The sequence below is a fragment of the Panthera pardus genome, unplaced genomic scaffold (genome assembly GCF_024362965.1).
Source record: "Panthera pardus isolate Hobbes unplaced genomic scaffold, ASM2436296v1 HiC_scaffold_8, whole genome shotgun sequence".
Lineage (NCBI taxonomy): Eukaryota > Metazoa > Chordata > Mammalia > Carnivora > Felidae > Panthera > Panthera pardus.
Window position 1 is genome coordinate 58,486,415 of NW_026527013.1, and position 23,579 is coordinate 58,509,993.

The 23,579-nt window shown below is 53.3% G+C and overlaps 1 protein-coding gene across 5 annotated transcripts in view; it reads left to right on the forward strand.

The window, feature by feature from the left end:
* The window catches only part of MGLL (monoglyceride lipase), a 162,283-nt gene that overhangs the window by 135,398 nt on the left and 3,306 nt on the right, over positions 1-23,579 (forward strand). For 4 of the 5 annotated variants that reach the window (XM_019430943.2, XM_019430941.2, XM_019430942.2 and 1 more), the window contains 3 exons: positions 75-143; positions 5,321-5,410; positions 20,287-20,502. In XM_019430943.2, coding sequence (XP_019286488.2) covers positions 75-143; positions 5,321-5,410; positions 20,287-20,502 — 375 coding nt within the window. The remainder of the gene's footprint in view (positions 1-74; positions 144-5,320; positions 5,411-20,286; positions 20,503-23,579) is intronic. The other variant, XM_019430939.2, reaches the window with a different exon arrangement.

Consider the following 23,579-nt stretch of genomic DNA (forward strand, 5'->3'; position numbering starts at 1 on the left):
CTCACGTCAAGGAAGGTCGTCTGCAGTTGCCCCTCCCCTGAGCTGGATCTGAGGCTCTCTCCACACTCCCGCAGGGTTATCCGAAGAGCGTGGTTGAAATGGCAACGAGAGTGATATTCTCTTCGATTTCAAATTCCTTTTGGGTGAGCCGCACCCCTCCCCGGCACCTCTGTCGGCTTCCTTTGCCTACCCTTGGAAGCAGGTGTGGGGCTCTCCCGGCTGACGGTGGAGGCTTAGGGAGCTCATGGTGGGAAGCAGCAGCAGCCTGGACAAAATTGATCCTCAGGGAGTGGGGTCTCTCAGGCTCTTTCCACCCCGACTGTCCTTACTCCGTGACCCTCCCTTACCTCATACGCCCTGCTCAGCCCTCCTGGCTTCCTGCGTCACCACAGTCAACCCACTGCCCCTGCTTATTAGTTCTTTCTGCCCCACCTCACACTTTCCTCCCCCCATTAGCCATTAGGCTAATGAAATAAACAACCCCTAAAAGAACAGCAGGGAAAGGGCATACCTTTTGCAACTGCTCAAAGCATCCTGCCCCTGCATCCTTCTCGGATGCCGGAGGGCAGGGGTGGGGGGAGGAAGAGGCTAAAGCACCTGATTCTTTTGGTTTTTGTGTTTTTTTTAAGCCATAGTATCGTCATCAAAAGATTTGCCTCTACCCAGTTCGTCTTGTTAGAAATGTGGTTTGGAAGTTACCACACAGCTTTAGAAAAAGAGCTGAGGGTCAGGGCCATCCACACATCTCTGTCTTTCATCATAGCTCCTTCAAAAGGGCAGCGTACCCTTCAGAGATGTCTGTGTGGCACCCCCAACCCTGTCCTAACTGGAAGAAGACAAGAACACTTTCTCGACTCTGGCTGCATGCTGAAATCACCCAGGGAACTTAAAACACACACACACACACACACACACACACACACACACACACACACACACAATTATTGACGCCAGGGCCCCACCTCAGACTAATTCAATCAGAATCTCTCATGGTGGGGCCTGGGAAGAGGCATTCATGGTGCTTCCCTGAGACACAGCAGCTGCCAGCTTCCCAACCGCAGGGCACACAAGAACACCCTGGGGTCCGGTAAAAATGCAGACCTTGATCCGACAGGCCAGAGTCCCCAGGAGCTGTTGGTGCTGCTGGTCTGAGGACCACGCGTAGAGCAGGGAGGCCATGGAAAATCAGGAAGGGATAGGGCCGGATGGGGGCATCGCGCCCGCTACCAGTACGCTAATGGGACGGAAGGAACAGAGGGTTCAATCAAAGGTGCTACCTTCCTGGGAAAGCACGGTGCCACAAGTCACTTCAAGGGAATCCCTGAAGTCAAGTCTCCCTCCCTGAGCCTGCCCTTTGAATAGTGTGTCTGGCCCAGGCCTCTCCGCGGACTCTCTCTGGTGTTAACTCATACCTAGGGCTTCGCACTCTCCACACACCAAGCCCCTGCAGGGCTGAACAGAGAAAGGGTGGCAATATCTGTACCCTGCGTTCCTGGAGGTGTCTGCCCCCTCATCTGGGTCTGTGACCGAATCCCCAGTCCTCCTTGCTCCAGCACCAGTGTCTTCCATGGCACTCTACCCCTGGAGCTTTGTTGTCATGAGCTGGTCCTTTTAGGCGCATTGGTCCATCCTGAGCCCACCAGCTCCAGCGCCCTCAGAGCGGCAAGAGGGGCCACTGCCCTGGGAGTCCTGGTGGAGGGAAGCATACGGCTAGACAGTCCAGTGGCCCAGCCTCCTCCAGTCCTGAGCCACGACATCATCATCCTGGCCGTGTCTCCCCGGCTCGTTCTTTGGGGCATCACGCCTTGGGCAGCTACAGGAGGAGGCGGTCTCCCCAGCATTTGGCTTATGGTACTCTGATGGGGGAGGAGCAGCGGCCAGCTGATCTGCCCTTAACTCTTTAGTTTCCTCCAGAGACCAAACCTTGGCATTGTCCATTTTGTGCAAAGCAAATACTTCCCCAGAAATGGCCTTCCTCTTTTTTGTTTTCTTTTTTTTCCCTACAACTCTGTTTTCCTAAAAGCTCTCTTTCACTGCAGAAAGCCCTGTTAGGAGAAAGACAAGTGCTCGCTCGGAGAGAGGAGATAGAGTCCTTCCTGGCCCTCTTGTCCTCAGCCTTGTGAACCCAAAGCAAGGATGCTTCGAACCAGAGCCCTGCCTTTTCTGACCCTTGTCAAGCCTAAACTGTCAGCATCTTGTGCTGGAAATAAGGATCTTGGCATTTTGGAGTATAAATGTTTTGGTTTAAGAGGCACCAGTGGATGGGGCACCTGGTGGCTCAGCCGGTTGAGTGTCTGACTCTTGATTTCGGCTCGAGTCGTGGTCTCGTGGTTGTGAGATCGAGCCCAGCATTGGGCTCCACGCTGGCAGCACAGAGCCTGCTTGGGACTCTCTCTCTCTCTCTCTCTCTCTCTCTCTCTCTCTCTGCTCCTCCCCCACCCCCCCCCCCCTCAAAATAAATAAACTTAAAAAAAAAAAAAAAGCACCAGTGGCAGGAGCACAGATTCAAAGATAAAGGTAAGTCTGTGTCTTCACCAATGGCTGGCATCTGTGTGCCCAGGTCCATGCAGAATCAGGTGACGGGACACAAAGCATAAATTGTTGGCAAATGAGGAAGCTGGTGGTGGGCTTAGGAGCATTGGAATGTGTGTTGTGCAGTCTCTGTCCTTCACTTCTGTTGCAGGGTGGGTGCCAAGGTGCTGTGCCCCTGGCCCTTTTCCTGGCCACTGGCCATCTCCTCTGGGAACGGGTAGGAAACCAAATGGCAGAAAACCAGCGGTGTCTTTGAGAAGGCTGGGCCAGACCAGACAGGCACCCAGGCTAGACGTGTCTGGCCACTCCCAGGTGTGGCAGGGTCACACAGGGTCAACTGTCAGCCGTCCTGTCCATTCAGGGAGCTGCGTCCAGAGTCGCTGAGGACAGCAAAACATCTAGACGCCAGTTCTGCAAACTCTGGGAGGCACATTAAGTTCCGCCCTAATAATGTGGCCTTTGGGCCACTACTGCTGAAGGAAATAAGTCCTGGCAAGTCCACCCTTCCAAAGCACCAGGAGCCCAGTGAACACAGCCCATCACCTCCCTGCCTGTGGCAGTCACCCCTTATCTGCTGTGGTTTCTGTGCATTGAAACATGTGTTTAACCTTTGAAAGCACAGATCCCAGCTCCTGAATTTAGATTCCCTGGGGGACCTCCAGTTCCTGGAGCTCATAGACATTGGGTCTGTGTTTAGAAACACCCAAACTCTCTCCTTCCTCAGAGCCCCCAGAGCTCTGTCCAAGCCCTCCTGGTCCTGTGCGTGTCCATGGAGCTGACCCACAGCCCCACCTATCTCTTGACCCTACCCAACGGGTCATGTCCATCCCATGAGGCTGCAGACTGTGTGGCTGAGCACTTACCCAGGGCTCCCAGTTGGATTTCCTTGTATCGCTACACTAGACTGTCACAAGTCGGCTCAGGGCTTGGCGTAGTGCCTGGCACGTGGATGGCGGTGAGTTGATATGCATGGGGTTTGCTGGCCTGGACACCAGGCATGGGGTGCAGGAAGCCAGGCTGGTCTTGGAGGCAGCGAGTTGCCATCCTTGCCTGAAACGCAGAGAGCTGACCGTGTGGATTTCACAGTAGTGTCACACAGAGTCCTTAGGACCAGAGCCCTTTTTACTTCTGTGCCTGATCCCTGGCCGTCTGACAGACTGTGTGAGGTTATATCCTGCTCGTACAGCCTGAGGACATAGGATGTTTTAATCCTTTTTTTTTTAAGGTTTTATTTATTTTGAGATAGGGAGCATGAGTAGGGGAGGGGCAGAGAGAGAAGGGGGAGAGAGAATCCCAAGGAGGCTCCACGCGGTCAGCGCAGAGCCCGACGAGGGGCTCGATCTCAGGAGCTGTGAGATCATGACCTGAGCGGGAGTCGGATGCTCAACCGACGGAGCCACCCAGGCGCCCCCATAGGACGTTTTGTAGTTCTGAGTGTTAAGGGGGTTGAGGAGCACAGCCCCCGTGTCGGCACAGGGAGTCTCAGTGGCCGCTGTTTGGGGTCATGCACAGGCAAGGTTAGACCACCAGTTACATTTGTACAGACAGAGATAGAATAATGAAGGGCAGGGACATGAAAGGAAAGAGTGGTCTGGCTCAGGCCCTCACCCCCATCCCAGCTGACCTCGTGGTGTGGGGCTTAGCCTGTTTCCTTATCTGTTAAATGAGGATGAACCTTGACCTCATGGCGTCTGTCAGGATTGAAAGACCGAGCGCCTAGAGCTGTGTGCCACACACCAAAGATTGCCACTCGGCAGATGTTAGCGCCCTTGCCCTCATCGAGGGCACAAAGGGCCATCGCTCCTTAGCTCCGTGATGTGTGCCTTCGACACAGACCGAGAATTCACCACTCGCCACCTTCCCTGCCGTCCTGATTTCAGCGTTTCACAGCTCGCTTGTGGGATCGCACCTTTCACCCCTGAGTGTCTGTGCACCACGCAGAAATGAGAACGGCCCCCCTCTCTCTGCAGGCAGACATGTGACATCAGGCTCACACTGTTCCTGGGTAAACACCAGATCCTGCAGGAGAGATGGGGTGGGGAGGGAGGATTGTACCCACATCGGGGTCAAGTTCAGGGAGCATGGATTAAGCACCTACTGAGTGCCTGGTGCTTCTGCACACAGTGGTCCTCTGGGGGGAGCACCATTAGCAGCTAAGGAAACAGAGGGTCTGTGATGTTCAGATCTCGTGCCTGAGTGCACAAGACAGCACAGCCAGGGATCAGATCAGGTCTCTTTCCCTCTGCCATGCTTCTCCTAATCAGGCTGGTTAGCCATTTCTGTTTCCCTCTGGGAGAAACCAAGGCAGTCAACAGATTCTTTCTGATCAGAGCAGTTTCCTCCAGGGCCTTCTGAGCTATCCTGCCTCACAGGTGATCTGGGTGATTCTGCTCCTGCTTTGTATTTTTAGGATCCCCAGAGAAGGGACTCATGCAGAAGAACTCAGCTAGGCAGCTCCTGCAAAGAATTCAAAATTACAACGGGTGGATGACTGTGGGGAGGGTGACTGCACAGGATCCGGAGCAGGCAAAAATTAGACATGGCATTCCTACCGTCAGCCATGGTGGCCTGCCTCCCGCCCTGCTCACCCACGGCAGATCCGAGCCAGACTAACTAGAGGCTGGCTGAATCAGAGCAGGGGCAGTCCTAGGGTGTTGAGCCTTGGGAAGCGAACCTGGCTGATGTTCAGCTTGGGCGTCACTTTCCTTAATTTATCGTAAACTGTCCCGTGGGCAGAGCTGGGCACGGATCCCGCTGAGCTCACACCCTTGTTTTCCTTTCCCGCCAGGTCTTTGCTGCGAAAATTCTCAACCTTGTCCTGCCAAACATGTCCCTGGGCCCAATCGACTCCAGCATGCTCTCTCGGAATAAGACGGAGGTGAGAGTGTTTCTGAAAACCTGGAGGGAGCCGAGGCTGGGGAGGGACTGAAGGCAGCAGCCCCCGGTTGGAAAAGCTGCGGGCTAGATCTGTCCGTGGCTTTCTGCCACCCTGTCACTGAGGCCCTTCATGAAATGATGGGGATATAGAGATGCGTGAGGTGCCATGTGGCATCAGGACTGGGTGGGAAAGGACAGGTGCTTGGGATACCTGAGCTATGCCCTGAACATAAGGAGCAAACCGGATGAAGTTGCATGAATCAGCCAGGGCTCTTGTGGCTGCAAGTGACAGAAACCCAAAGCAAAGTGATTCAAGCAAAAAGAGGGATTTATTGATGAATGGAACTAAAGGCTTTCAGGCATGGCTGGATCCAGGGGCTCAGAAGTCTTGTTCACCGTCTGTGGCTCCCCAGCTCTCATATCCCCTAGTTTGGCTTCATTCCCAGGCAAACTTTCCCCAAGTGGAAGCAGAGGGGGCCACCAGCAGCTTTCCTAAGCAACTGCAGCAGAAAGATAGACTGTTGCAAAGCCAACAAACCTGTCAGGGCTGATTGTTATTGGCTGACTGTCCAGCAAAAGGGGTGGTGTCAACCCCACCCGACTTCACGGACTCCGCATAGAGAAGGGCAATTTCTGGGGGGCCAATTGGGATGATGGTAGTAGATTGGATTCAGGCCAGGCCAAAAGTCATACATCCATGTGTTGGGAGGTGGGAGCTGGTGCAGGAGCTGAAGGGGGTTCAAGAGGAAGAGGGTTCCTGGTAGAGGTCACCGTGCCAGTAAAGTCCTCATTTGAAGGGAGGACAGCCCATTTACTGTGGTTCAGCCACAACACAGAGGGCAGCAGGTGAGCGGCAAGGGGTAAACTGAGGTCAGATCATAAGGCACGTCGTGAACCCCTTCTCATGGGGGCCAACGCCCTGCCCGAAACACGTCACAGCCCCCCCAAGCAGAGCTGTGCTACTATTTTTAAAAGCAAAACCCGCCAAAAGAAGCCCAGGAAGAAAAGATAAGGTGGCCTTGAGAGACAGGGGCTGGGGGTTATGCCATCTGGTTGATGTCACCACCTCTGGGACCAGGCACCGAGGTCAGCAGGGACAAAAGGTCAAGGTCAACTCACGTGCCTGAGATACCGGGCCAGAGTGTAGTCCAAAACCCCAGAGATTTGGGTTGGTCTATTAAGGTTCAGCGAGCTGGCTCACTTCCCAGGTAGCTAAAGCCCAGCACCTTGCACCCTGCTTTTGATTGGGCCCTTGTGTTGTGTGCCAGGCTGGTGCTATGTGCCCTTCCAGCCGCACGGCAGCCCCATGTTGCAGATGAGCAGACTGAGACTGGGCAGGTCCAGAGGACTTGCCTGGGCCCACCCACTGGAGGGGCTGGCCTGAGAGCTTAGGTGGGTGTGGTCCCCAACCTGCTCTGCCAGTGGGGGGCAAGGACCCCTGTGGCTTATAGCCCGTGGACAGCAGGCAACCCTGGGCATCTGAAAGATACTGGAATTATCTTCAGGATTAAGCAAATCATTTTACCACTCTTCTGCCTAGTTTCCCCTCTTGCCTTAGGAATTGGAAATCATGGGATCATTGGCTCCCTGAGGACCCTGGAAAATAGAGCAGGGTGCTGTGGTATTCCAGTGGCTGTCCCTGAGACCTGAGCACCCAGACTCTAGTGTCATTATTAAATGTGACCTGCTGGCCCTCTCAGCCACTCAGAGGGTACGACTAACTGGGAACACTCCGTAATGTGTGGGAGGGAGAACTCTTGATCAAGAGTCTGGCTCCCGGGCCTCTGAGGGCCACCTGTTTATGAATGACACCAGTGAGAGACCCTAAGTGGCAGGGATGGGGAGGTACCTGTAGGATGTCATGGGGGTCCCATCCACCCAAGTTACCCACATTCCTTTGAAATTTTTAGTCTAATTTTTAAAATGCACAGTGCCCCCCAAAGCCACATTTTGGGGCCAGATTTGACCCACCAGGATCAAAGAATATTTGAGTAAAGAAAAGAAAATTTAGGGGCGCCTGGGTGGCTCCATTGGTTGGGCGTCCGACTTCGGCCCAGGTCATGATCCCACAGTTTGTGGGTTTAAGCCCTGCGTCGGGCTCTATGCTGACAGCTCAGAGCCTGGAGCCTGCTTTGAATTCTGTGTCTCCCTCTGTCTCTGCCCCTTCCCTACTTACACTCTATCTCTCTCTGTCTCTCAAAAATAAATAAACATTGAAAAAAAAGTAAAAAAAAAAAAGAAAAGAAAATTTCAAAAGGCCAATCTATACAGTCAAAAGGCACCACTTTGGGACCCAGAAACACCAAAGTCAAACTCATGCTGCTTGGTTTAATCCTGATGTGCATGGGTGAGATCAACATTAACTCCATTTCACAGATAAGGAAACTGAGGCTCAGGGGTTACGAAGGGGTCTAATTTGTCCAAAGTGGCACACCTCACCAGGGCCAGAGCTGAACCCATCTGATTCAGAAGCCCATGCCTGGCTGCTTCCTTCCAGCTACTATTTACAGTCACTAAGTTCTTTTTCCTGTTTTACAGTCACTGGTGCCCACAGCCCGTGTGGGGGGCCACTGCCCTGTGTGCAGGATTCACTTTGTGAGGGGATCCGAGGGGGCAGGGGCTCCTCCACCAGCAGGCATCCCGAATAATGGCTCTGGCTTGAATGTGCATTCTCTAGCAAAACCAATTATCTTTGCCTCTGCTGTGCTAGTACAACGAGAGACAGAGAAAGAGAGAGAGAGGGGACGCCCCCTTTGACATCTTTGAGATGAAACATCCAGGTGCAAATCCAAATTGTTTATCTTACCACCTGAAGGTACTTGGGCAAAAAAAGGAAGGAAAAAAAAAAAAAAAGATAACGAAGTGATTCCGAACCCTCTTTGTTTAAAAGTGGTAAATTTCGGAGCTTCTATCTCATTTTTGAAATAGTGGAAAATTCCATTGAAGGCCTTACAAAAGCCGGGAGTCGGGTGTGAACGTGGAGCCGGCACCCCTCATTTCTCAGGTTTCTGACCACTCAGACAAGAGAGGTGATTCTTTTTTTTTTTTTTTTTTTTTTTAACGTTTTAATTATTTTTGAGACAGAGAGAGACAGAGCTTGAACGGGGGAGGGTCAGAGAGAGAGGGAGACACAGAATCTGAAACAGGCTGCGGGCTCTGAGCTGTCAGCACAGAGCCGGACGCAGGGCTCAAACTCGCAGACCGAGAGATCATGACCTGAGCTGAAGTCGGACGCTTAACCGACTGAGCCACCCAGGTGCCCCAGAGAGAGGTGATTCTTTAGAAACGCGGAAACATTTCCCTGCTGGGAAGCCTCCCAGGAAGGCAGGACGGTGGTCAGCCTGAAAGCTGGACTCCAGTTGGAATAAACAAGGAGCGAGCGGTTCCATTCCTCGGTGCAGAGAACCAGTCCCTCTGCTTGTCGCCACTCAGAGGCTCTCTTTGAACATTCTGCTGAGCCTTAAAAATAGCAACGCCCAGGGGGAAAATGTGTTCAGAAAAGGCACCTCCCCAGATCTAACATCAGGGTGTCTTCAGGCACATCTTTAGCTAAGATACTTCCCATGGAACCCTGCGGCTCTAAAAGCCCCAGAAAGAAAAGAAACGTTGGCCTGACAAGCTTACTATAAAGCAGGACCCGGTGGAAGGAGCCACGGGCTCTGGGAAGATTTGGAAGTCTGTCTCTGGGGAAGCAGGCTGGCTCTGTCGTTGGAATGTCAAAAGCACGGTGTTTGTGTGGGTTTTGCCCACCCAGGCCCGTTAGCATTACACCCCTCGCGAACCAGCATCCCTCACGGCCACCAGCCCACGGAGGCACGGTCTCCCAGCGTGTGCAAAGCCTTCTGGGAATGAAGGCCGAAAATGCCTCGTGTTGTCTCAATACTGGCCAGTGCGTGACTGTCGTACCCTTCTTCTGTGTCAGACGCCCTAGCCCTTCTGTCCGGCCACATCTCCCAGAAGTCAGTCTTCTTACCAGTATTTGCATTTGTGGAAACTTGGGCCCAGAGAGGGCGAGTCACTTACCCAAGGACACGCAGCCACTAAGTAAGGGTTTGAGCCCAGATCGCTCTACTCTGAGCCAAGTGCCCTTGGCACTAAATTCCTGAGAACAAAGAAGTTGCCACTTGGGCATTTTTTATGTTTGTCTACATGGTTAGCATCCTTGGTCAGAACACTGGAGTGCTGCCATATATATTCATTCCGCCCTCAACAGTGGGTTCTTCAGAATGTGATGAATCCCTCCCACTCTGAGAAGCCTTGAATGTTCTAAATAGTTCTCAGGCCAAAGGCACTGGGGCAAGAGGTGAAGAGGGGAGGTGGCCGATGATCTCCTCCCACCCTGGAGCCCCCGATCGTCCCCCGACTGCACAGAGACAGAACGCACCGCTTTTTCTGAGCTCTGTCCTTCAGCCTGTGAACTGGTGGAGACTGGGAAAAGAGGTGGCTGCGATTCCGAGCATACCCTCAAGGCGGGGCATCCGCTGTTTGTACACAGAGGCGATGTGTCTTCTGAACTAAGTCTGTTTTCTCGCAACATGCTGGCTGCCCTCGGAGCGCATCCTGGCGAGTTGGCACTCACGCCGGCAGGGCCAGATGGTGAGATCCAGGCGCCCAGAGAGCTGTGGGGAGTGACCAGCTCTCTTCCTGTCTTTCCTCCAGGTGGGCAACTCTCCAGACCCCCACCCAGCACTTCAGAGGCGCCCAGCGCTGAGGATGAGGCTCCCCAGCTCTTCTTGTCTGCACGCTTCCCACCCCCGCCCGCAGGGAGGCTGTATCTGCCGTGGCCCTCCGGAAGGCTCCTGCCAGGCCTTGGAAAGCTCGGCCATCCCTAAGGCTTTTGACTAATTGTAACCACAGCTAAAGATAGGCCTCAGCCTCCCACTCTGTCCCCAGGACACAGCCTCCCACAGAAATCCCCTCTGAGAACCGGTTATTAACTTTCCAGTGTGCCCAGTTTGGTCAGCCAATTTTATTTTGTGACTCTCCATCGCTCGTAGCTTACATTCCCCACAGACGACTTGTCTATTTGAAGCAGCTAAGAATTTACTGGTGCCTTAAAAAAAAAAACACACAAGAGGCCATTAGAATGTCTTTTGGCATGTCTAGCTCCATATGGGGGCAGCCAGCACGGAGCACGACGATGTGACTACCTTGGTCTTGTGCCCTGCCCACGAGGGGTCCGCTGACCTGCCCCCTCGCATGTTTCTTGCTCACAGCCCTCCTCCCGCTGCGGACTCTCGCAGCCCTGAGCACACAAGCCGGCGGACTTCCTGAAGCCGGCGGACTCTCCAGACTGTCAGGGGTCGTCACAGCTGCCAGCCAGACCCGAGACCTTGACGCGTTCTCCCTGCCCTGCAGCGTCACATCATCCAAGAAGAAAGAAGCCACCAGCTTGGCTGGGTTCCCATGGGAATACCACCTGGGCCAAATGCGCTCAAAGACACCATCGGTCACCTCGAGGCCACCCGGGAGCTAGGATTTGGACCCCCATTTACAGGACGATCAGAGGCAGCCGACTTGCCAAGCCTTGGCGTAAGCGGCCGATCCAGACACCAGCCCCAAACGGGGACTCTGCCCACCAGCGTCTTCCTGCTCCAAGCCTACCCAAGGGACGTGTGTCTCCTACTGGCAAAGGGAAACCAAAGAACCTGAAAACTGGGACTGTGGGGAAAGGAGCTTTCTCCTCCGATTTTAATTATGGAGAATTTCAAACCTACAGGAAAGTGGACAATGGCAGCACAACACAGTCCCACGTACGCTTCCCTGTGATTCACCAAATGGGAAATGTTACGCCATACTTTTTTCATCTGTGCTTACATATGGAAATAGCAATATGGATGTGTAGCTTAAGTCTTTTCCAATTTATTGAGGTAATATACACGGAAGGTAAAATCTACCATTTTTTTTTCAATATATGAAATTTATTGTCACATTGGTTTCCATACAACACCCAGTGCTCATCCCAAAAGGTGCCCTCCTCAATACCCATCACCCACCCTCCCCTCCCTCCCACCCCCCATCAACCCTCAGTTTGTTCTCAGTTTTTAAGAGTCTCTTATGCTTTGGCTCCCTCCCTCTCTTTTTTTTTTTCCTTCCCCTCCTCCATGGTCTTGTTAAGTTTCTCAGGATCCACATAAGAGTGAACACATATGGTATCTGTCTTTCTCTGTATGGCTTATTTCACTTAGCATCACACTCTCCAGTTCCATCCACGTTGCTACAAAGGGCCATGTTTCATTCTTTCTCATTGCCACGTAGTACTCCATTGTGCATATAAACCACAATTTCTTTATCCATTCATCAGTGGATGGACATTTAGGCTCTTTCCATAATTTGGCTATTGTTGAGAGTGCTGCTATAAACATTGGGGTACAAGTGCCCCTATGCATCAGTACTCCTGTATCCCTTGGGTAAATTCCTAGCAGTGCTATTGCTGGGTCATAGGGTAGGTCTATTTTTAATTTTCTGAGGAACCTCCACACTGTTTTCCAGAGCGGCTGCACCAGTTTGCATTCCCACCAACAGTGCAAGAGGGTTCCTGTTTCTCCACATCCTCTCCAGCATCTGTAGTCTCCTGATTTGTTCATTTTGGCCACTCTGACTGGCATGAGGTGATATCTGAGTGTGGTTTTGATTTGTATTTCCCTGATGAGGAGCGACGTTGAGCATCTTTTCATGTGCCTGTTGGCCATCCGGATGTCTTCTTTAGAGAAGTGTCTATTCATGTTTTCTGCCCATTTCTTCACTGGGTTATTTGTTTTTCGGGTGTGGAGTTTGGTGAGCTCTTTATAGATTTTGGATACTAGCCCTTTGTCCGATATGTCATTTGCAAATGTCTTTTCCCATTCCGTTGGTTGCCTTTTAGTTTTGTTGGTTGTTTCCTTTGCTGCGCAGAAGCTTTTTATCTTCATAAGGTCCCAGTAATTCATTTTTTAAAATCTACCATTTTAACCATTTTTAAACGTAGGGCTTGGTGGCCTTAAGCACGCTCACCACGTTGCACAGTCGTCCCTGCCACCCGTCTCCAAAGCTTCTTCATCTGCCCAAACTGAAACTGTGTCCCGACTAAATAATAACGCTCTGCTCCCCGTCGCCTCCAGCCCCTGGCACCCAGCGTCCCCCTTTCTGTCACTATGAATTGGACTCTTCTAGGGACCTCATACGAGTGTGATCATACAGTATTTGTCCCTTTGTAACCGGCTCATTTCACTGACCCGTGTCCTCAAGGCTCATCCCTGTTGCAGCCTGTGTCAGACTTTCCTTCCTTTAGAAGGCTGGATACTATTCCATGGCATGGATAGATCACATTTTGTTCATGCATCCATCTGTCAACGGACACCCAGGCTGCATCTACCTCTTGGCTGTTGTGAACATGAGTGTGCAACTATCTCTTCAAGACCCTGCTTTTGGTACTTTTGGGTTTACACCCAAAAGGGTTTGCATTTCTCTAATGACCAGTGGTGCTGAGCACCTTTTGATGTGTTTACTGGCCATTTGTATATCTTCCTGGGAGAAGTGTCCATTCACATTACTTTTCCCATTTTTTCAATCAGATGTTTTGGGTAGCATTGTTGTTGCATCGCGGGAGCTCTTTGTATATTCTAGCCATGAACCGTTTGTCAGTATGTGATTTGCAAGTATATTTTCCCATTCTGTAGATTGCCTTTCTATGTTGATAGTGTTCTTTGATGCATAAAAGGTTTTCATTTTGATGTAGTCCAAATTCCCAACTTTTTTCTTATGTTGCCTGTGCATCTGGCGTCATGTTCAAGAAGTCATTGCCCAACCCAGGGTGGTGAAGTAGGTACTTTGTCTTGGCTGAACCATTTGAAAGTTAAGTTGCAGGCACCGGGACCCTAAACTCCTCAATACTTCAGTGTGTGTTGCCCAAGAGGAAGGAACCAGAATGAGGACATTCACACATGGCCCCATGCCGTCGTCACGCTTTGGAAAAGTATCAGTAATTCCCTGTCTTCATTCTCTATCTAATCTGCATTTTGGTTTCCTTAGTTGCCACCAATTTTTTTTTTTTAATTTTTTTTTTTTAACGTTTATTTATTTTTGAGACAGAGAGAGACACAGCATGAACGGGGGAGGGGCAGAGAGAGAGGGAGACACAGAATTGGAAGCAGGCTCCAGGCTCTGAGCCATCAGCCCAGAGCCCGATGCGGGGCTCGAACTCACGGACCGCGAGATCGTGACCTGAGCTGAAGTCGGACGCTTAACCGACTGAGCCACCCAGGCGCCCCTGCCACCAACTTTTTAAGACTTGCGGTGACGGGATCTTGCTGTTTGTGACCCGCCGTGACGGAGGTGGTCCTGTAAGATCCCCGTAATTCTTTCTTGTTTCTCTCACTTCGTGTTCAATCCCTGTGGCCAATGTGACTGCGTGGAGAGTACAGCGGCTGCTTTTCCCCTTCTTTTGGTGACCACTCAGGAGCTGTGTCTGGTTCGGGGTCACAACCCAGGGAGCTCCACTCTGAAGGAGCCGGCAGGGTTGCCTGTCTGATTGTGAAGATCCTCGGCCCTCCAGAAGGAAGCCCCAGAACCTTGTGCTGGGTTTTTGCAATGTTCAGTGATGCTCAGTAATTCATACGCTCTTGATTCAGCGGTAACTCATACATGTAGGCTAATCCTGATTCATCCCGTGTCTATCCAGAATGGAACCACAGTGGCCTTATTTCTGATGGTTCTTGTCTGGCTCGAGAATTTCAGCCACCAAGGTTGGGCATGTCCTCCAACAGCCATAGCAGTGACTCGGGCCTCCTGGCTTGCCTTCAGTCAGCCGAGTTGGGGGGACTTTGTGCCGCGTCAGGCAAGACCCTCATCTCCCCTCTGCCGTCCTGCAGGTGGCACGTTACACCAACAGGATTTCATGGAAGCCCCGCTTCGGGCCAGGCCCGGAAATACCCGATGAGCCACCCTGTCTTCTGGGGTCATGACCACAGGACAGAAAGGTGGTTCTGGAGAAGGACAAAGAGGCAGGCAGCAGGCTCAGTGGGAAGAGTCCAGACCCAGATCCCCGACTCTGTCTCCTCCTTTGTGCCACAACACGACCTTGGAAACCACACGGTGCCACTGATCCACCTTGGAGCGGGGTGGCGGGGGGGCGGGTTTGGCCGCAGCCTGGTGCCGTGTAGACACCATGCCGATGGGAGCTGTTGTTATCACATCAGCGAAAGTTGTGTCAAAGATACAGGAGTCCTGGAGGGAAGCACCAGGTTCCCCAACAGTGCCTGGACGCCTGTCAGTGGGAGGAAACATGTGAACTGGCCCTGAAGAGGGGCCCGGGGTTTGCCAGCAGACAAGAAGAGGGGCATGGGAAGGGGGATTCTGGAAACCAGAAATGTCAGGGGCAGCCCCAGGCTGTAGGTACAGAGGATGACTGCCGGGAGGAAGGACAGGAACAGTGATGGCTCACAGTGCCCCCAGGGAGGGAGGCCTCCCGGAGCAAGGGGCAGTGAGCTGAGTGTGGGAAGAGAGGAGAGACTCTACAGGCATCCAGGCCCAAGGGACAGCTGGACAAGGCTCAACAAGAGACGGCACACGGAGAGGGGAGCTTGCATTGGCCGCGCCAGGCAAGCCTGCTTTCAGCGGGCCATGTCTTCGGTTCAGGCCAATTCCTATGCTGAGTTCTCGTTCGCCTGAGGATATCCTATGAACCTGGCACTCATGAGAACACGGCCCCGTGAGCCACAGGGAAAGCAGCGGCAAGGCACTCCCGAGAGCTGGCCTTCATTGGGGGCGGGGGGCACTCCTCTCCGGTGCCCAGCCCTTCTTTGTGACATGAAGCCTCTGAGCCTGGTGTCGTTCCAGCTGTGAACAGCCCCTCTGCCAGCTGTGGGCCAGCGAGCCTGCTGCGGAGTTTCCCAGCTGCCGCCCAGTGTGCACCAGACCCCCAGAGCCTGAGTGCTGCTTCTCAGGCTGGGTTAGAGGAAGGCTCACTCATCCATCCATCCATCCATCCATCCATCCATCCATCCATCCAGTGTCTACCAAGGGCCTCCCAGGGCCGGCCCCAAGGGCTGATGCTTGACTGCCGAGCCAGGCGCACGAACACCGGACTGCAGACCCCGGTGCACGTGGGGCTGGTGGAGGGCCCCTAGCTTGAGAGCCTGGGGAGCCTGATGGAGTGAGTCCTGACCTGAGGCCCGAAAGCAGAACAGACCCTCAAGGAGACAAAGAGCATCCGGCTGGGAAAACGCTTGAGACAGGAGATGGAAGCCAACATGCGTAGGACAGGATTTTCCCTCATCCAACTCTCTCCACAACAAATTTCCTCTCCTACCATTCAAGGCAAAGGTGGGAAATGAAGAGACTGTCTCTGCAAAGGCCTGCCGGTTCATTTTAGGGTCCCCACAGTTTCATAGCAATCCTTTGGGCAGAGTTGCTACGCACTCTCTCTCCAGTATGCCAGAGAAGGTGATCTGATTTTCCTGTGAAGGAAATGGATGGATTAACAGAGACCTAAAGAATGGAGGAAGGAGGTGGGAGTCCCAGGATGGGTGGGCTAAAGCTCAGGTGGAAGCATGAGGCTTCCAGAGGAAAAGGAAGGGATTCGAGGGAAAGAGGGTGAAAAGCTCCAGCTGTAGACACATCTGTAAGTACCTGAGGGGAAGCCTCAGGAGAGGAGGCCTGCTGGGCTGTATTTGTCTGTGAGGTAGGAGACGGTGTCATGTGGAATGACACCTGTGTGTCTGTGCCCAGAGGGCACCCCCTTGCCCTTTGGCAGTCCGCGAAAGATCACCTCGTTATCTGTCAGGCCCAGACGTTTCTGGTCCTCACCAGGGACCCAGCCCTTTCTTTTCTGGAAGGGCCACCTCCACAGCTCCTGGCCATCTAAGTGCACAAGACCCACCTTTACTTTCTCTTCTCTAGACAGGTAGCATAGCCTGGTGAGTGGTTCAGAATGCTAATGTGGAGCCCACCTGCCTACCTTCTTATCCTGGCTCCGCCCCTTAATTACTGTGTAACTTTGGGTGAGTCACACAGCCTCTCTGAGCTTCAGGCTCCTCACAGATAGAATAATACCAGTCCCTACAGAGGTTTCCTGAGAAGTTTCGATGAGCAAATACAAGTAAAGCACTTCATGTAGCACCCGGTACAGAGTTAAGGGCTCCGTGTGTTAGTTATTTTTAGTATTATTCTAATTAAAAATGTAATTTTGCATTCCATCACAGAACAGATTTTCAAAAAAATAGGTCAAGAGCTTTGACTGGTGGGGTGGGGCCTAGATTTTGCTCAACCAAAGGTTCAAGAAAACTCCCAGCTGTGGATTGCAGCTATATTTACTGTGCTTTGGGGCAAAGTTTCTTCCCACAGAGAGACCTTGTGCGGAAGTCAGGAGCCCCAGCTGGCATGTTCCTGGCTGTCCAGTTCAACCTTGCTGACGGCCCTGAGAGCCTCAGAAAACCGTGAAGTACTTGACGATTGCTAAAACACACACAGGAGGCCAGGAACATATTCACAGCTTATGAAACTTACAACCCAAAAGGAATTTCAAGGTCCTCTCTGTGGGGAAACTGAAGCCCAGGAAGGAGAAGGGCCTCGCCCAAGATCACACAGCTAGGAGATGTCAGGGCTGGGTGGCCCTCACTCCTCTGGTCTTTCTTATATTGCTCAGTCAACTACCCCAACCAAGAAAAAGGACTTCAAGTCTCAGCGAGTGGAGGTGTCCCCAGAAGTCAGTCATCTGGAACAAAAATTCAGTCACTTGGTCTCAGATCCACAGCTTCTGGCTGGTAGGTCCCCAGCAGACACTGTCCTCCACTGGCAGGACCAGCTGTGGTCCAACAAATGGAGGGAGCTGGGCGTGAGAGATAGTACCAAAGACTGGATCTTTGTTATGTGTTTTTAATTAGACTTTTTATTTGAAGATAACTGTGATTCACACAGACTTGTGACAGATAATACAGAGGGATCCCATGTACCCTTCCTCAGTTCCCCCAGTGATGACATCTTGCAAATCTGTAGGACAGTAACTCAACCAGCGTACTGATACAGTCGAGCCCCGGAATCCCTCCACGTCCGCTTCCCTCCCACCTCATCCCTCCCGAACCACTAATCCGTTCTCTCATTTTGTCATTTCAAGAATGTCGTGGAAATGGAATCATACATCTTTTGGGACTGACCTTGTGGTCTCCAGTTTTGAATGGGCTAGTTCTGCAGACCTGTGCTCTGGGCTCGGACCCGGCCGAGGAGGGAGAGCCCTGTCCATTCCTTCCTGGGGATGATAGGACACATTGCTACCCCCAAAGGAGGACTTTGGGCAGATTTAGATCTTAAGCTTTGGGCAGATTTAGATCTCAAGCTCTCAGAAAACAAAGGCTGCCATGACTGGGCCAGAATGGTTACTTGGAGGCAGGGTTGGGCCCTCTGAGCCTCGGCTTTCCACATGGCCCTCCTCTTCCTTCTTGGTCCCAGCTCCCCTCTGCCACTCGCCTTCCACCCTGGCCATGGTTTATACCAGGGCCTGCCCTTTCCCCAACACATCTGGTATGTCCTTCCCCAGGCCCGTAATAGATCATTGTGTAAACAGGGCCTACGTGATCCAGACGTGGAAAAAGGAAGCCAAGAGCCAAGAGCAGGAAGCCACTTGATTGTCAGAGCAATTAAACCCAGGAGCAAACTCCTCAAGGGCCTTCACGTGCCCAGGGTGATCTGGGTCAGCAGGGCAAAGTGTCAGGCCGCTTCAGGAGGGGGGTGGTCTAACGGGCTCGGGCCCTGTACTCTCACAAGGACACAACCAGGGCCCTGGCAGCGTGGAATGGAGTGCTGTCAGCCCGGGGCCTGCCAGCCTGCCCAGACCAGACCACAACAACAGGGTGTAACAGGAGAGAGGCTTGTTTCCCTGCACGGTGACTTCTCAGGGCTAACGGCATCCATTTTTTCTCGCTGTTTCCAAGGGGCAGCCCTTGTCCCTGTGGCGTCACCTGTCTCTGTACTCCACCCGTGTCTGCCCTGGCAGGTGGGAGGGGCAAGGGTAGGATAAGCCTTTCCTTGACCAGAAAGTGCACACTCCCTCCCTATTGGCCAGAATCTGGTCACGTGACCACACGGCTACGAGGGAGGCTGGGAAATGTAGTCTTTATTCTGGGTGGTAGTGTTCCAAACTGCACATCCAGGGCTCTATAGGGGAAAACAGGAATTGGGTAATTCGTGACAGCCGCCTCCTCTGCAAAACAGGGGTAATGAGAGCCATTCCTCATGCAGTGTGTTTACGAAGGTCATGAAGGTTGAATGGGTTGAACGCTCAGGGCCAAACTTGCAGGAGAGTTCAGGAATGAATGTTGGCTACCCTCATTTCTTTTTCCCAAACGAGATCCTGCTCGTGACACCCCGGCCCCACACTGAGCACAAAGCATGTGTCCGGTCAGAGGTGCTGCAGTTGCCTTTGTATTTGTTGGCATCAGTTTACGACAGACTTTAAGCCCAGACCTCTCTGGGGGGCCCCATAGCCCTCTCCCCAAACACGCCTCCATGCAGACCCTGAATGCTCTCCCGCTGTGGCCATGCGGTCAAGCCAGAAACTGCCTGTGCCCTGTCCTGGCCAGTCTCTCATCCTCTCAGCCCCCAAGCAGATGGCCTGGCCCTGCAGGAGTCAACACCAGCTCAGCTGCAGGAAGTGGTTAATCCATCTCTCGTGGCTTTTCACAAATGGTCTGGTGTGCCTGCCATGCTCAGTCCCCAGCATGGGAGCACTCCAGGGATGGCAAGGGCGACCCAAGACAGCCTGTCCCTTCTTGGCCCGGATCCAGGATTCTGGCGGAGGCCCTGTAGGGGGTGGTAAAGAAGGGGAGATGTAGCCCCCACACCTGGAGGGTCAGAGTCAGAACACACTGGATTCTCTGATGGCCTCACGAACATCTCTTCCCGGAAGCTTCATCCCTGTGGCTTCTCTGCTCCCTCACCCAGTCCTGACACCACAGGGCACTTCTCCAACTGGCTAAGTACCCACCGGCAAGGATGAGGAAAGTGAGCGGAGGGGCGTTGTGGTCTCACAGCTGCCCATATGGGCCTCAGAGAGTTCTAGAAACTTGTTACCCAGATTCTGTGGGGCAGATGCCCCACCTCGGGCCAGAGTGAGCAGGCACCCTCAGAGGCAGAGGAGTCCAGCCAGAAGGTAGGGAGAGCAGGACAGGGTGCCAGGGCAGCCCCACCCACGGCTGGGTGGACCTCCACGTCAGACCCGCCTCTAGGCACATCCCGTGAAGGGGCAGATACGGCTGAGGGTGCAGGTGTGGTGACAGGCTCCTTGTCAGGGTGGCGGGTGACCTCTGCGGCCCAGACCTGCCCCGGGCCTTGCTTCTCCCGAAGTTGAGGGGGCGGTGTCCTGCCAAGGGCCTTCGGCACCCCTCGCAGCAGCCCCAGGCCTTCCAGCAGAGCCCCTCCTACCCCCACACTCAGCGTGTGCTCCTCACCCACGCCCACCAGGCAGACAGAATTCCAGGTGGACAGACTTAGAGAAAACAGAATCCACGCAGATCAACGCCAAAACCTCTTCAGAGCTACTCCTGACTGAAATCATCAAAGCAAACAATATGATGCTGCTTACATCTTTTTGGTGACAAATCGATGCTTGAAACTGTCCATGGGCACGGGTATGAGTGCGGCATGCAGCAGAGCCTGGAAGGAGGGGCGCCAAAAGTAGTGCAGGTCGGCCTTCTGGAAGGGCTGGCCCTGCTCCTGGCTCTCGCTCTGCACCCACAGCCCAGAGTAGCGGACGTGACCCGAATCAGCCGTTCAGGCCAGAGCAGGAGGAAAACTCCCAGGAAACAGGTCCGGGCCCCTGGACTGGAAGCCCCCTGCCCACCATTTCATGGATCTCTCTCTCTCTCTCTCTCTCTCTCTCTCTCTCTCTCTCTCTTTTTCCTGCAGGTCGACATTTATAATGCGGACCCCCTCATCTGCCGGGCGGGACTGAAGGTGTGCTTCGGCAACCAGCTGCTCAATGCCGTCACGCGGGTGGAACGGGCCCTCCCCAAGCTGACCTTGCCCTTCCTGCTGCTCCAGGGCTCTGCCGACCGCCTTTGTGACAGCAAAGGGGCCTACCTGGTCATGGAGTCCTCCAAGAGCCAGGACAAAACACTCAAGGTGAGCAGCTGCCCCCCACGTCCCCAAGACAGAGGGAAGGTGGCGTCCCTTGGGCCCCCCCCCCGGGGGAACAAGTACCAGGGATGCCAGGCATCTATTAATTCTGAGCAAGTGCACAAGCCATGAGCTGATTGTTCACATGAACGAGCTTGAGAGGAAGAAGGAGAGAGCACTGAGTTGTTGCAGTCAAGAAGAGAACCGCAACCGGGCATGGAGCAGAAAGAGGTCTCCCGAGAGAATGCCCTCGGTTTGGCCGCGACCGAGGGCCAAGGGCATGCGTTCTGCCTGGCCTCCCTACGTGTTGGCCTTACGCACCAGCAGCAACAGCCTTAGCCCGGCTGCCACCCCCGGGGGCTCTGAGCACAAAGGTGCAGGGGGCCTGGTGGGATCTGGTCTGCAAGGGAACCCTCAAGAGCGTGTCCCGCAGAAGGGACAGCACCTGTGGTGTAGCCATGTGGCACATCACACCCGATAGACTGCAACGGACTAACTCAGAGCACCTTTCAAGATGGCAGATGTAGTTGTGGGGTTGAGAGGGGCCCATTTTGTTTGCCTGATGGAACCGGGCAGAGCCCCAGGTGGAGGAACACCTACTGTATACCCATCAAGCGACAGCTGACCCTGAAGGTGGCGCTCTGCGGCTGGTTAGGCAGACACACCCCTAGGGTGCAGTGCATTCCCCAACAGATGTGTCCTTGACCGTGCCACCACAGCCTGAGCAACCGAGTGCAGGAGCCCTGTGTCCAGGGCCATTTCTTGCTCAGTGTAAGGAGAGCAGGCAAAGTCACGCAGAGTCTACACCTACTGAGTGGCAGAGTCGGGATTCGAACTCAGGGCCTCTGACAGAGCCCCTGCCGCTCTCTACCCCGCACCTCGCTAACAAAGACGCTTCCATCCCTGCCAACCATCAAGTGCTCCCCTTGCAGCAGTACGAAGAGCAGACCCCGGCCCACACCAAACACCAGATGCAGACTTGTGGATGAAGAACAAGAAGGAGAGCGGGGAGAGGAAAGCTGGCTGTGTTAGTGCCAGAGGGCATGAAAACTCCGGTGGACCTGGCAGCCTGGGTGGGAGCCTCCCGTGTGGCACACCCCAGCCCCAAGAAGACCACTCAGTTATGCATTCACCCCCCTCTCATCCGTTTCTTCTTCAATTCACATACTCATTGGGCACCTACTCTGTGCCAGGCCCGGGGTCCAGACAGGCAGAGTCCGACTCCCATGTGGCCCGCGTCCTAGCCAGATGAGCACTAAGCAGAAACGCGACCAGGATGATGATGCAGGGGGTCGGTGCCAGGGGTGGGCTGGCCGACCAGAGGGACGGTGAAGCCCCTGCTTCAGATGGGGCGCACAGGGAGAGTGGTGGAAGAATGTTCTAGAACGAGGGACAGCACACCAAGACCCCAGGTTGGAAAGATCGGGCTGTGTGCAAGCAGCCAGCAGGGGGCGTGTGAGCCGAGCAAGGGAGTGGTGGCCCGCGTACCCAGAGTCGGGACTTTTTCTCTGGGTTGCATGAAGATTCACCTGAGCATCTGGAGCTGGAGAGTGACATGTGCTGATTTCAGTTCTCCAGAAGTCCTCACAGCTGCCACGTGGAGGCAAGACTGGAGGCCAGAGACAGGCTGGGAGGGAGCAGGGCAAGCCCTGGGCTGTGGGCTTGCACCAGGGAGGAGACTCGGCTCCCAGTTGTGAGACACTGGGACAGAGGTGTGGGGAATATCCAGAATTCCATTTTGAGCCACCTGTTAGAGGGTCCCGTTAGAAATTCGGAAAAAGAAAGGAAAGCAGGGTCTCCAAAAGGTGCTCACCACCCGTGCTCATGGGGGCATTCTTCACCACAGCCGAGCAATAGAAGCAACCCAGACGTCCATCGGTGGATGAGTGGATACATCAAATGTGGTCTAGACCAGTGATGGAATATTATTCAGCCTTAAAAAGGAAGGCAGTTCTGACTCATGCTACAACATGATGAACCTTGGGGACATTATGCTCAGTGAAATTAGCCAATTGCAGAAGCAAAAACACCGTATGATTCCACTTGCGTGAAGCATCTAAAGGAGTCAAAAACCATAGAAATAGAGAGTAGAATGGTGGTTGCCCAGAGCCGGGGGAAGGAGAGGGAATTTAACGGGAGTTTCAGTTTCGCAAGGTGAAAAAGTTCTAGAGATCTGTTGCACAACCATGTGGAAATACTTAACACTCCTGAGCTGTACACTTAAAAATGATGAAGGTGGTAAATTTTATGTTATCTTTTTTGTTTTTTTACCACGGTTAAAAAAAAAAAAAAGAAATTTGGAGATGCCTATTGGCAGTCCTACAAATAGGCAGTCAGATATACGCATCTAGAGTTCAGAGAGAGATCTGGCTGGAGATTTAATTCCTGAGTCACCAGCACAGGAGTGGTTTTAAAACCACGAGACTGGACAGGGTTACTCCAGGGAAGGACAAGGAGACCCACGGCCACGCCCATGGGCCCTGCCAGCATGCAAAGGTCAGCAGGGCCGTAGGTACAGCCTAGACTGAGAAGGGGCTGGTGGTGAGACAGGAAGAAGACCGTGAGGGCGGAAAGCCATGCAAACCACAAGAGGAGAGTGTTTCTAGAGAGTTCACACCGGTCAACTTTTGAATGAGCTGAGAAGTCAGATCACACGGGAGCAAAAAGCGTTTCCTGGCTACTGCGAGGGGAAGGTCATGGGAGGGGGTGCCAAGAACACACGCTGAGAGCTGGTGGGAGTGAAAGGTTGGAATACACTGAGCACCAGACGGAAGGCAAGGATGTGTAGACAGTGAGTGGAACTCACCCTTTCGAGATGGAGGCCCAGACGGGTCCATAGCTAGAGAGAGTAGAGTCAAGGGAGGGTGTGCGTAAGGAAAGGCATGCTAGAACATGTTGGGACATTTTATTTTTTTTAATTTTTTTTAATGTTTTTTTATTTTTGAAGGAGAGACCGAGTGTGAGGGGGGAGGGGTACAGAGAGAGAGGGAGACACAGAATCTGAAATGGGCTCCAGGCTCTGGGCTGTCAGCACAGAGCCCGACGCGGGGCTTGAACCCACAAACCACGAGACCATGACCTAA